The sequence below is a fragment of the Crinia signifera genome, chromosome 3 (assembly GCF_055691185.1).
Source record: "Crinia signifera chromosome 3, ASM5569118v1, whole genome shotgun sequence".
NCBI classification, from domain to species: domain Eukaryota; kingdom Metazoa; phylum Chordata; class Amphibia; order Anura; family Myobatrachidae; genus Crinia; species Crinia signifera.
Window position 1 is genome coordinate 215,967,229 of NC_139219.1, and position 13,903 is coordinate 215,981,131.

General features: G+C 45.3%; 1 protein-coding gene across 2 annotated transcripts in view; it reads left to right on the forward strand.

Moving 5' to 3' along the window:
• Window positions 1-330: 330 nt before the first annotated feature.
• The window catches only part of FAM131A (family with sequence similarity 131 member A), a 62,348-nt gene continuing 48,775 nt past the window's right edge, over window positions 331-13,903 (forward strand). Inside the window, exon 1 of one of the 2 annotated variants that reach the window (XM_083177412.1) lies at window positions 331-650. In XM_083177412.1, coding sequence (XP_083033538.1) covers window positions 617-650 — 34 coding nt within the window. In that variant the 5' untranslated portion in view covers window positions 331-616. The remainder of the gene's footprint in view (window positions 651-13,903) is intronic. The other variant, XM_083177413.1, reaches the window with a different exon arrangement.

The window sequence follows — 13,903 nt, forward strand, 5'->3', positions numbered from 1 at the left end:
TATTCCACAGTCCACTAGAACAAAATAATTAGGATTGAATTGACAGAGAATTTAGAAATAAACAGAATATTAGTGAGACTTTCTGACTTCTTATTATACCTGGCTTAGAAGATATTCAATATAAAGTATAGGGTGTGTGGCTCCATCCCATGCCTCCTATTCATCTGCACTTTTACCCAAACTACATTAGTTCAACCTCCTATGTGTTCTTTCCTCACCCGTCCGACACTGTTGATTGAACGTCCAGTCATCATTGCTCTGTCTACAATGATGATGACCCCAATCTCTCCCCCTCACTGCTATGCCTCGCTCCCCAGCCTCTCCGCCCTCTCCCTCCCTTATACAATAAGGCAGCGGCAGCAGCAGCAGGGTGTTGCTGTTGATGCTGCTGTAGCCGTGGAGGGGCAGTGACGTCACGGTCTCCGTTCATCATCAGCAGCTACAGCTCCGGGGAACGGTACAAGGGACAGGAGGAACCCGAGCCCGCTCCTCCTCCTCCTTGTCCCCGCACGCACACACAGTGACACCCGGCGCTGCGCCTCATCCAGCAGAGCCCACTCCTGGCCCCGGGTCACCTGTCCGCTGTCGGGATGTGCCCGGGCTGCTGAGGACTAATATGGGCTGTATCGGGAGCCGGAGCAGCGGGACCGGTGAGAGGAGGGATCTGGGTACAATGTATTCTGTGCGTGTCTGTGCTGGGGGGATGTGTGTGTGACAGCAGCACCTGGATTCTGCATGCAGCTGCTGTCTATGGGCTGTGCTTGTGTAAACAGCCATGTTTACTAAGATGTATGTCCCAATTACTATTCACCTGATGACTAAAACATCACTCCAGCCCCCCAGTAATAACCTCCCACTGCAGTGCATGCAATGCTCTATACTGCTATGGCAAGATGTGGCTGATGCTCTGCCTGCACTGCTAGGCAAGTGCTCTGCAGCCTGTGGGAGACTAAGGTTAATGCTCTGCAAGTTATAGAAGCATGGTGGTTAGTGTTCTGCAGACTTGGTCCAAGGAGCTTTGTACATTATCGCTGCTCAGAGGGTGGGGTATACGCTCAGGCTCTTTATAATATACAGCCTGTGGGTGCGCTAGAATTGTTCTACTATATAACCGTATCAATATCTGGCGTTTAATCACTATGTTTGTGTGATTGTATTGTATACTGTGTATTTTTCCTTTGGGTAAGCTTCACAGGGAATGGCAGAAGTCTTTGTTAGAATCAAGAAGTGGTCAAAGCAACAAAATAAAATGTTATTTCTGAACTAATGTTAAATATTAATATTCTTACTTTATTGTAAGGGAACGGACTAAAGTGAAGGGTTAATAGTACAGTTTGTCTCTTCTTCCCTATAGAACATTGTTTTGATGTAAAGGAAAGCTATGTACAGACCATGTCTAAATGAATGGCTAAATGTTTTGCAAGCTCTACATCCAGAAACAATAGCATCAGTACCGCCTAACTTCATAATGTTGACTTTTTTGGCTATAACCATGGCATTACGGACTTTAATATTCAGTATGGTTTGGTTTATATCTTGCACAACGCAACTACAACAAAAAAGCCAATCTCAATGCAGTTCATGGTAGGGTTTACCTGCTCACAGAAGAATTGGTTAAGCTTGGGTATGACCTGGCTGCGTTGGGTTAATGCTGGTGTGGCTTTCTTGGATTGGGAGCTTTGTCTAAGAATTTGTCATGGGCAATTCCTGAGGTGAAAGAAGTTTACATAGAACTCTCAGTAACATGGTTATTGTAGATTATATTTCCAAAATATTCAATTAAATAATTGACCAAATAAAAGGTTCATAAAAAGCACATATTGGCATTTGGCACAAATTCCCGTTACAGTTTTCCCATTGTTGTGGTGTCAGTTTATGCTTTATAAAGGAATTTTAAAGATATAAAGTAACTGGTCTGTCACAAGATTAACACTGTAAACAACACATAATGCTAATATTATTATTATTACCATTTTTTTTTATATAGCGCACAGATATTTTGCAGTGTTTAAAAAAAAAAAAAAAAAATGGCCATCCACATTAGTCCCTGATTGCAGTGAAGCTCACAATCTATGTACACACTTATATAACAACTTTATGGTATTGGATATGATTGGGAATTTGCTAATTGGTCTTGTACTTCCATATGATGCGGACCATGTTCTGCAGGCTGTGGCAGAATATTGTAAATGCTCTGGCTGAACAGGATTTGTGCATTTAAGGCTCATTGTACTTTTGAGGAAGGTTGGGATGAGATCAGTGCTGTGCAGGCTTTGGAAATGGCAGTGCTGGGGTTAATGCAGTTCTGGCTATTGCAGTTAAGGGGATAATGCGGTGCTTGCTCTGGCAAGGGAGGGGTGAATGCTTGGGGAGCAAGATGTTATTGCATTTATCATATATGATAATTTGGCTATATGCCTTGTGGAAACTGGATGCTGTTAATCGCGGATTAAATAGTGGTATACACAAGAGGCATGCAAAGTGATATTGTCACACGCATTCTTCTTGTGCATATATTTTATATTCTAGCAGTAACAGCAGGGTCTTTTTCCCTTTCTTGATAAACAGTTTAGAACGATCAGTGCCCTGCCTCTTTTGTTATTGTTCCCTATCACACCTTAACCCTTCATCCTTTATTGTGCCTTTTCGCCACACACCCCCCATTCTCTCCTTGGTGTACCTTTTGTCAGTGATACCACTATTCTAACTTTTGAAATGGCATATATGGGGGTATCTATCAAGGCTGAGGTGGAACTACCATTGGTGCAGCAGGTGCATTGCACCGGGGCCCACTGGGTGGAGGAGGGGGGCCTACATTTTATTTTCACACCTGGGCCCACAACCCACAAGTTCTGCCACTATGTCAAGGCTTGGAGAGGGATAACATAGTGAGAGATAAAGTACAAACCAATCCGTTCTTGTGATTTTTCAAACACATCCTATAAAGTGTTATAAGCTGATTGGCGGGTAATTTATTTCTCACAATTTTATCTCTCTGAAATGTAATTAACACCACCTTAATCTCAAAAATGAGGTCTACCTAATTTCAGTCACTATTAATTGAAGACTCTCCTCTTGTGTTTGTAACCATGTTGGTAAGTGTCACTAGGACGTGTATTTCTACAAGTTGTGTGTTACTTCTACCAGTTGACGCCTGGGACATATTTTTCCTCTCTTCTCCTGGGGCCTCTTTCTCTCTCTCTCTCTCTCTCTCTCTCTCTCTCTCTCTCTCTCTCTCTCTCTCTCTCTCTCTCTCTCTCTCTCTCTCTCTCTCTCTCTCTCTCTCTCTCTCTCTCTCTCTCTCTCTCTCTCTCTCTCTCTCTCATGTCCCCCAGGACCTGTCTGTATGAAGTACAGAAGAGGAAGATGGCTGTGTAACATTTGTACAGTTTTTTCCCTCTGTTGTTTGACATATACAGTGGTGCAATGTGCGTATGTTTATGCTCACAAACGCAGAGCTTGCATCAAGAGTTACATGCAGGTCCAGGTAATTCTCCACTCTGAAACGGTCTGGGGTTCCTAAAAAGATAGTAATGTACAGAATACCCATGAAGCAGTAAAAAGAAAGTGTTATTTTAATTAGGTGCATTTTTTATACAGATATGATAAACATTATGCACTGTGATATTAGTTGTGTTATACACCGTGGCTTCAGTCTTGCTAAATAGCCACTATCAGTGTGCACAAAAAATGTGCTTATTTGCATAACAAAGCAACTGCAAGCAATAAAACTACATTGCCAGATTATACTGATCAATTTATCAATGTGTACATCTGTATGGGACTAGGTTTCCTTGTGCTTCATCTGCCACTTGTACATGTGTACATCCGTATCCTGTGTGGTCCGTGTCAGAGCCTAGCATCTCTACTGTACAATTAATGGCTTTTCATAGATTCTGTGCACACATCCCAAATTTGAAGAAACACATGGTATACTACTAGTTTTGTAACATCTCGGTCCCACTGGGTGTCTTCCACATGGCTTATAAATACTAGTAGTGGAGATGTTGCCCATAACAACCGATCAAATACTAATCACTTAATCTAGCACTTTATCTAGAAGATAGTTATTAGCATGTGATAGGTAAATAGTAGTGTATGTGTATATGCAGTGCTTCCTACTGGTGGTGCAGGTGTGTTTGCGGCACTTCTGTATAGTGGTGCAGCATACCTCCCAACATGACCCATTCCAGGAGGGACACAGAGCTCTGTTCCGGGATTTTCCTCTTACTTTATGATTGCTATCCACTGTGTTAAACAGATTATTTGATAAAGATGTTTCACCACATGTGATGGCAATCATAAATGAAGACAGAAGTAAAGGAGCAGAGCATTGTGTCTCTCCTGGAGAGGGTCATATTGGGAGATACGGCTTACTGCCCCCACCACCAGTACACACTCACCAATACCCACTTTTCAGAGCTGCAGGTGAAAATGTTAGGGCGGCGTCCTAGAAGTTCAACACATGTATGTATGTATGCAGTGTTTTCCTACTGCAGGGAAGGTTTGTATGCAGTGCATACTGCTGATGGCGTGGGTTTGTATGCAGTGCCTTTTTATTGTACATGTTTATTTCTAGAAATCCTGCTTGGCAATACAGTTTAATATGCATTATTTCAGCTTTTTTTTTGTAACACTTTGTATGCAGTGCTTAGGCTTAGTGTACAGATGTTTATGCAGTGTTTCTGCCTGGTGGTACCTGTTTTTAGTCTAGTCATATAAGATGAGTCTCCCATATACAAAAATACAATATCCGAAATATTCAAAAAGCCAATTTTTTTAAAATCAACTAAGATAGCGACACTTTGCTTTCTGAAAGTTTCATTTCCATAATTATTAAAGATATTGTATAAGGTGTACATGAAACATAAGTGTATTTTTCCCATTCCTATCTTATTATGATATGCAAATATTCCAAGATTTGGAAAAATCCAAAATACGTCTGTTTCCAAACATTTTGGATATGGGATCTTCAACCTGTACATATTTCTATGCAGTGCTACTGTTCTTGGTTGCACAGGTGTCTATGCAGTGCAGGTTTATATGCTAGGCTATTGTTCTTTGTTGTACTCTACAGATTTGTATGCAGTGCTACAGTGCTTAGTTGTAGAGGTCTATGTGCAATGCTTTGTCTTGAGGATGGATGCTTGTGTGTAGTGCTGCTGTGATACGGATTTGTTGCAGCTTCTCTGCAGTATTTATGCACAATGCTTCTGCATTGGATATGAGTCCGGTAGACACTGCAGCTACAGTCTCAAGGATTTTATATGTTGTAGTTGTTGAGTTACCAAGATATGAGTATGCAGCTTTATAGCACAGGTCAATATGTATTCATGGGGATATACCCCCCTCATCTTCCCGTACAGTGTTAAGAAACGACTGTAGGCTATTAATATGCATCATAAAAGCACAATTATAGTTGTGATTGTTTAATTTGACATTGTTGTAAGTGTGGGATACATATGGATGATGAACGACGATGGTGATGTCAGCGTTCAGAATACCAATGCCGGCATCCCGAAGGATGGAATCCCAATAGGGAACAGGCAAGTATACTTAGTATCCCCCTGCCCCCTCCCCAACCCTCCTTTCCTTCAGCCTAACTCTTACAGCCCTCCCCATAGTGCCTCACCTTAACCCCTATACCTCACCGCCTAAACCTAACTTCCCCATCCCACAGCTTAACCCGAAGTTCCCACTAGTGGCTATCTTAAACCCACCCCAGCATACTTACATTCTGCACCATGGCAGTCGGAATTCTGGCACCAGCATTATAATTGTGTTGGGATTCTGGCACCACTCTCCTGTCAGTAGTTGGGAAGCTGGCATCAGTTTAGTGAATGCCGGCATCCGACCAACACATCCTGTAAGCAGTGGCGGGGGGGGGGGTGGGGGTGGGTTTCTGAGTACCCAGAAACCTCCCCAGGAGTCTAAGGACTCTAGGCTGAAAGCTGAGGATCCCCTTTTTCTATGGGTACAAGAATTTTAAAAATCGGCCCTTGGGAACCGGAGATATCTGACTTCAAAGCAGTGGTCCCCATCCAAGCCTGTTAATTGCTCTTCCCAGTCAGATATTATGATGTCCCGCTACCACCCGCGGGACATCAAAGCTTCCCCCACCCCTACCGCTGGAGGATCGGTAGGGGCCCCAATACATTGCTATGCCCAGGGGTCTACACTGCTGTTGATGCCCCTGTATGTGTGTATATATATAAATATATATATATATATATTATTGTGTATATATGTATATATATATTTTATTATTATTTATATACATTTGGTCTATCTATAATACTTTAACTGACCCGGCATATACTGGGTCACCTAAGTGTCCATCTACGTGCTTTGCGCCTCCTCTCTGGAAACCCCCTTCTGGAAATCCTGTTTGCCCCTGGTAAGGGTAACATTCATGCCAGTGTTCTATGGCTATATTATGGCTGAAGGTGGAGGGATATAGTGATGAGAAGCAGAGTAATACAGCTCAGTGTGATTTACCCTGTCACTAGAAAAAGTGCTAGTAATACAGAGCTGAGGGTGTGTTTTAATTCTTTCAGGATGCTGGGAGGAAGTGAAGGGTCATCCCATAAGAAACCAGAAAACCTTTTTCCGTGTTGACCATTTTTCCCAGAGTTGACAGTGCATGTTGACCTTTTGGGGTTTACCTAGACATTGTTGACCTAATATACCACACCCAGGTTTTATAAGCACTGCTATATCAGGAAAGTAATATGGGGCGTCTTGTGTTGGATGACTGAATACTCATGTTGTAGTGCTGTAAGCTAAGTGCTAAGAGTTTTGAAATTTGTGCAAAAGTTTATGGGGGGTATTCAATCTGCGGGTCACGGCTGTCGAGCTGGCTCGACAGCCGTGACCCAGTCCCGTTCTCGGTCAGCTCGACTGAGAACGAGCAGGCGGGATTCAATGTCCCACCTGCTGCGGGGCGAGAAGGGGGCTTGGCGCAAGAAGTGACCAGGAATAGTTGAGCTGCGGCCGGCAGCTGGGCAATTCCCGGCCGTTCCCGGCAGAACGAGCCCGACTGCTTGTGAAGTTGGGCTCATTCTGCAAGATCCCCTGCTCAATGCTGTTGAGTAAGACAGCATTGAATAGGGCCCGACGGCCATCTCCCCCGACAGGAGATGCTCGCCGGTGATTGAATATCCCCCTAAATGTCACAAACTGCAGATTAGTTACATTGAAAAGTAATGACCATAAGACAATGGGGGAAATTTACTAATATGAAAAACCTAGTTTTTCGAATTAGTATTTTCCCTACGACTGTATACGACTGTTTCAGTCGTATGCAAAGTCGTGTTCTGGAGGGGAATGTACAAAGCAGTCAGATACGACTGCTTTGTAACCCTCCGATGGTGTAACCATTCGTATTAGCTGGCCATATAGACGGCCGCTAATACGAGTTAGTGTAGGCAGTCTGCACGGATCAGTCAGATCCGTGCAGGCTGCAAGGTGTAAAAAAAATAAAAAATTAAATAAATAAATAAATAAAAAACAGCGTGGGGTCCCCCCCACAGCTGTAACCAGCACCAGGCTGAAAGAGCCGGGGCCGGTAATTAAAAATCAGGTAAACCGACAAATAAGGGTTCCCCGATTTTTAACAACCAGCCCCAGGCTCCAGGTCCGGGGCTGGTTCCCAAAATAAATGACTAGGGGTCCCCCGTATTTTAAGAACCAGCCCCAGGCCAAACCAGCCAGCAGGGTAATGCCACAGCCGGGGGGAGACTTTTTATACAAGTCCCCCGGGCCAAAGCATTAACCATACCGACCAGTCAGCCTGGACAGGGGCCCTGTGGAACTACAAGACCCAGCGGGCCCTTTAATGCCCCGCAGGCTGGAACTTGTGGTTCTCCAAGTCCCAGCTTGCAGGGGAGGCTTGCTGGGACTCATAGTTCCACAGTTTAAAACAATAGTTTATTCATCTTTTTTTTTACACCAAGATCAGCTCGATGCCCACCGCCCAGGGGCATTGAGGACAGCACCAGGCTTCAGCCTGGTCAGGTAAGTCCTGGAGGGGGAGGACCCCTTTATTGGGGGGGTCCCCACTCCCCCAGGGCCCCTGGCCAGGCTGACTGGTCAGAGGGTTAATGCTTTGGCCGGGGGGACTTGTATAAAAAGTCTCCCCCTGACTGTGGCATTACCCTGCTGGCTGGTTTGGCCTGGGGTTGGTTCTTAAAATACGGGGGACCCCTAGTCATTTTGTCCCCCGTATTTTGGGAACCAGCCGCGGACCTTGAGCCTGGGGCTGGTTGTTAAAAATCGGGGAACCCCCATTTGTCGGGTTCCCTGATTTTTTATTACCAGCCCCGCTCTTTCAGCCTGGTGCTGGTTACAGCTGTGGGGGGGGGCCCCACGCTGTTTTTTTTATTTATTTATTTATTTTTCTATTTTTTTTACACTAAAGCCTGCACGGATCTGACTGATCCGTGCAGGCTAAAGCCGAATACGACAGGAACATCAAGGTGTATTTTCCTGTCGTATTTGTGTGCCTGTTTTACACCAATTAGCAGCCGTATTATCAATACGGCTGCTCAGTAAATCAGGAACCACCATTCTTTTGAATGGTGATTTCTGTCGTATCCTATTGATGGTGTAGACATTCGTATTTGTAAATACAAATACGAATGTCCCATCTTTAGGAATACGAATTGTTGTATTTTCGGGATAGTAAATCCCGAAAATACAAATATGTAAAAAATAGGTGTATTTCTGCCTACGAATACACCTATTTTTTACGAATCCATATTGGTAAATTTCCCCCAATATTACCACTTTTGTGCGGTTACTGATGCCTTTGCATTATGATAATGTATGGCAGCGAGTATTATAATCCTAATGCTTTTGTAAGGTAACATTCTGAGAGGCAAATGCAATCTTTTAAAATAAATACTAATGTTATACTTATTTCTAAGATAACTGCTGTACAGAAATAAGGTAATCATTATTTACTTGGTATTTTGCTTTAGCATTACACAAGAAAGGCATATAGTTAGGATGTGATATAAATAAATGAAATGACAGCAAAGAGAGAATGGCCTTGCCTACATTTTTTTTATCCATCCCACATTACTTGGCACTGTCATTTCCTGTCACATAGAACTCGCTGGCTATGGGAGCTCTGAGAGCAGCTGGTCAATTAATGGCTACAGGCATGAGCAACAAGACCCGAATGATTATTATTGAAGATCTCGGTCACTAACATGCAGTCATTGCTCCACGCTGTCTCAGCCTTTTACTTTGCACGTAGTTTATCATCTGTTCTTTTCAATGTATTATGCTATTTGTCATATGTTTGTAAGCCAAATGACTATTAATGGTTTAATCAGATCCTGGTTTATTAGCTGAACTTTCATTAGGATAATTGCCATGCAGGAATCCAGAATTTCTGCAGAGAACTGTGGCTTAAAACTCCCCCTACTCCTAGCCACTATAACCATCCCTGGAGCCACAGGTGGTGGACAAGTCTCCCTCAATCTCCCCTCAGCGGGGGTTCGAGGGGACCCGATGATGCGAATCGCAACATCATGGCCCCACCTCCTGCTGGGCAATGCCTGTAATACAGGCATTGCCCAGCAGGGGGTGGGGCCATGAGGACATTTTCATAATGGCCACACCTCCAAACAGGGCTCAATCGGATAGCTCCGCCCCTTTCTCAGCATGGCCGCTGGCTTTCCCCACTGAAATCATTCAATGGTCGGCGACTATCAAATTACTTTTCTTTTTTTTTTTTGCAAATTAAATTTTTATTGGTTTTAAATACAGGTACAAAAAAAAAACATTCTTTAGTTTCACTGTCAAATAGGCAAACAATCTGCGAGTAACATCGTACCAGTATATTTCGGGGATAAATTGAAAAGTGAAAGAATAGAGGGGGACAGAAAGAGAAGGGAGTAAGGGGTGGGGAGGGGGGACACTCCGGGTCATTCTAGTTGGGGGTATCAAGTCTACCACATACGCATAGGCCATAAGGCGAAAATGAACCAACAAATACCAGAGGGACTGATAGCTGCATAGGCACAAGGAGAGGGGGCTTTACACGGGTGGAGACGCCATGATATCTTTATAAATCTTGGAGTCTCGAAAGACTAGCCAGCGGGTCCAAGTATCCCTAAACTGGGCCTGTCCATCGCCTGCTGAAGACAGGATGTCTTCCACATCCATATAGAAGTCCACCTTTCTAAACCATTCTTTGATCGTTGGAGGAGAGGTGGAACGCCACTTTACCGGTATCACCGACTTAGCGGCATTATTCAAGTGGCATAGTAGGGATTTTTTATATCTTGAGAGGGGGGCAGGAGAAAGGTGGAACAACCAGAACAATGGGTCCGTAGGGACCGGGTCTCCTAGTATAGTCCTAGAAAGCTTGAAAACCTCTGACCAGAAGGGTACTATGAGGGGGCACTGCCACCAGATGTGGAGTGGGGTTCCAGGAGCCTCTGAGCATCTCCAACATACATTGGGAACTCCGGTGCCCATCTTAGAGAGAACATCCGGGCATCTGTACCAACGGGACAATAATTTGTATTGGGTCTCGCGTGCCCCCACACTAGGGGAGCATGCGTGTGCTAGGGAGAATATCTTTTCCCAATTGGTTTCACCGACCTCCCCACCTAGTTCGCGATCCCAGGTGACGGTGAAGTGGGGTAGTTTTCTGCTAGTGTCGTCTAAAAGGAGGTTGTAAAGTATGGAGATCGTATGGGGTAGGGGGGATGTGCTAGTACATAGATGCTCGAAGGGTGTGAGGGGCTTAGATAGATTACTGGCAGGGCCCATGGATTGGAGGCAGTGGCGAACCTGCAGGTAGCGCCAATATTCAGCATCAGGTAATTTCCAGTCCGCCTGAGCTTTAGCAAAGGGCGATATCTGTCCCCCACTCACCAGCTGACCGACCCGGAAGAGGCCACAATTTAACCAACATCTATAGGCTTTGAGATCTAGGCCAGGGGGGAAGCAGCTGTGTGCTAGAAAGGACATATACGAAGAGGACTTAGATGAAATAGAGGGGGATTTCCGCACGGATTTCCAGACACTCAGGGTGGGCCCTATAGTGGGGTGTTCTAGACTTGGAGGGGAGGGGAGCCATGGGGCCAGGAAGACCGGTATTGACATCTCTTGTTGTTCAATCTGGACCCACTGTTTCAGCGTATCCCTCCTTGTCCACTCAAGAACTCTAGACAGCATGCAAGCCTGATAGTACCCCTGAATATTGGGGAGTTTAAGGCCCCCCTTGGACGTTGTCCTGTGCAATATCTCTAGTCTCAGGCGTGGTCGTTTACCTCCCCATACAAAGTCCCGGACTATAGTCTGAACGTCCCGGAACCAACCCGGGGGAATCTTGATGGGCAGAGTCTGTAGGAGATACAGGATTCTAGGAAGGAAATTCATTTTTAGGACTCCCAGTCTCCCAAACCAGGAAAAGGGCCGAGCTCGCCACGAGTGCAGATCGTTTCGCAGTTTAGTCAAGAGAGGGGTAAAGTTGGCCTCAAATAATCGTGCAGGATTTCTGGTGATGGCTACACCAAGGTATTTCAGTTGGGAGTCGTGCCAGGTGAAGGGGAAGGCGGATTTAAGTCCAGAAAGCATTTGGGGAGGGGTAGAGATGTTGAGGGCAATTGACTTTGAGTAGTTAACCTTAAAATTAGAGAGGTCTCCGAACAGGCGGAACTCTTCTAACAGGTTGGGGAGAGAAGTGATCGGGGAGGTTAGAGTAGCTAATAGGTCATCAGCGAAAAGGGCCAGTTTATATTCCCGATCGTGAAGGGTATAGCCGGAAATGTCTGGGTTCAATCTAATAGATTGGGCTAAAGCTTCCATACACAGAATAAATATCAGTGGTGATAGAGGGCAGCCCTGTCTGGTGCCATTTTTAATGGCAAAGGGGTTGGAGAGGGAGCCGTTAACTCTGACTTTGGCTGATGGGTTGTGGTAGAGGGATAGAATGCGTTGATAGAAGATAGGGCCTAGTCCCATGTGTTGTAACACACCGGACATGAAGCTCCAGTCAATCCTATCAAATGCTTTTTCAGCATCAGTGGATAATAGAATGGCAGGGGTCTCTGTCTTGGATATCTGATGGATGAGGGCAAGGACTTTGGAAGTATTGTCTCGGGCCTCTCGGCCCGGGACAAACCCCACCTGGTCACTGTGGATCACGGTCGGGAGGAAGATCTTCAATCTATTAGCCAGCAGTTTGGCAAACAGTTTGACATCTGAGTTGAGTAGTGAGATAGGGCGATAGCTTGCCCTCCTTTGGTATAACTGTGATGTGAGCTTCTAAGGACTGTTTAGAGAAGGGGGTCCGGTCAGAGATCGAGTTAAAGGCCTCCAGGAGTAGGGGGAGTAGTTTATTCTTAAAGGCCTTATAATAGACAATGGTGAAGCCATCTGGACCAGGGCTCTTCCCAGCAGGGGAGGATTTTAGAGCCTCTTCCAGTTCAGGCATAGTGAAAGGCTTCTCTAGGCCCTCTATGTCTAGTGGGGAGAGTTTTGGGAACCCAATCTTAGTGAGGTAATCACCAACTGCACGTTGCTTCTCCGTAACGCTGGAAAAGCATCCCACCGGGGGGAGGTTGTATAGGGAGGAGTAATAAGAGCAAAATGCTTCTGCGATTTTGTCAGTTTCTTGGAGAGCTCGGCCCCCCCCCCGTCCCTAATAGAGGGTATAAAGGAAGTGGCCCTCTGTTCGCGCAGCGCTCGGGCCAACATTTTGCCGGGTTTGTTGCCCCACTTATAAAATCTACTACGGCATTTCCTATAGGAAAATTTCACCTTGTCAAGGAGGATCTTATTTAGTGCTGAACGGGCAGCAATAAGTTCAGCATAGATATCGGGGGAGAGGGATGTTTTATGAGATGTTTCTAGGGATTGTATCTTTTGCAGAAGACTTTCAATCTGTCCCACTCTCTGCTTCTTTAGGAATGAGCCCAATTGTATACACTTCCCCCTCAGCACGCATTTATGTGCTTCCCAGATCGTAGGTTTGGAGACATCCGGGGTATCATTACACGCTATATATTCTGTTATAGCCTCTTCGAGTTGGGACCTACAATAGGGATCATTTAGTAGGGACTCGTTAAAGCACCATGCTCGGTTGTATGGGGGAGGAGGTCCCAGGGATAGGTGCAGTGTAATGGGGGCATGGTCTGACCAGGTCGTAGGACCTATCTTGGCCTCTTGGACGATTTGGAGATGTCTGTGGTCTAGCAATAGATAGTCGATTCTAGAGTAGGACTGGTGGGGGGGGGAGAAGTGGGTGTAGTCCCTCTCTGAAGGGTGTAGGGTACGCCATACGTCGGACAGCTGGTGAGTGTGGAGCAGTCTCCTTACCCTGCGAGATGTCCGTTCGGGATGGGAGGGTCCAGAGGAGGCATCCAGTCGAGGGTCAAGAGCCCAGTTCAGGTCTCCTCCAATTACCAGGATCCCATCCCGGAGAGACGATACCCTGTCGAGCATCTTTTCAAGAAAGGCAGGTTGGCCCTGGTTGGGAGCATAAATATTGACAATGGTTAAAGCAGAGTTAGCTAGTTTACAATTAACAAGTAGGCATCTACCCTCCTCCAACGTATGTGCTACTAGGTCTGACACAGGTAGATGTTTAGCAAAAAGAATTGCCACTCCTTTAGACTTAGAGTATGGGTAGTTACTATAAAAGGCAGTAGAAAAGAGGTAATTGCTAAGTTTGGGCGCCATCTCAGAGTTACGAAAGTGCGTCTCTTGCACCAGAACTATATCAGCTCTCTCAGCGTGGAAGGAGCGAAGGGCCTGGGATCTTTTTTCTGGGATATTTAGCCCTCTAGCATTGATGGAAAGTATCTTAAGGGGGGTAGCCATACAGGGGGTAGAAGATAGTTTGAAATACTGGTGAGGCCCCGGAGGGGGGGAAAGGGAG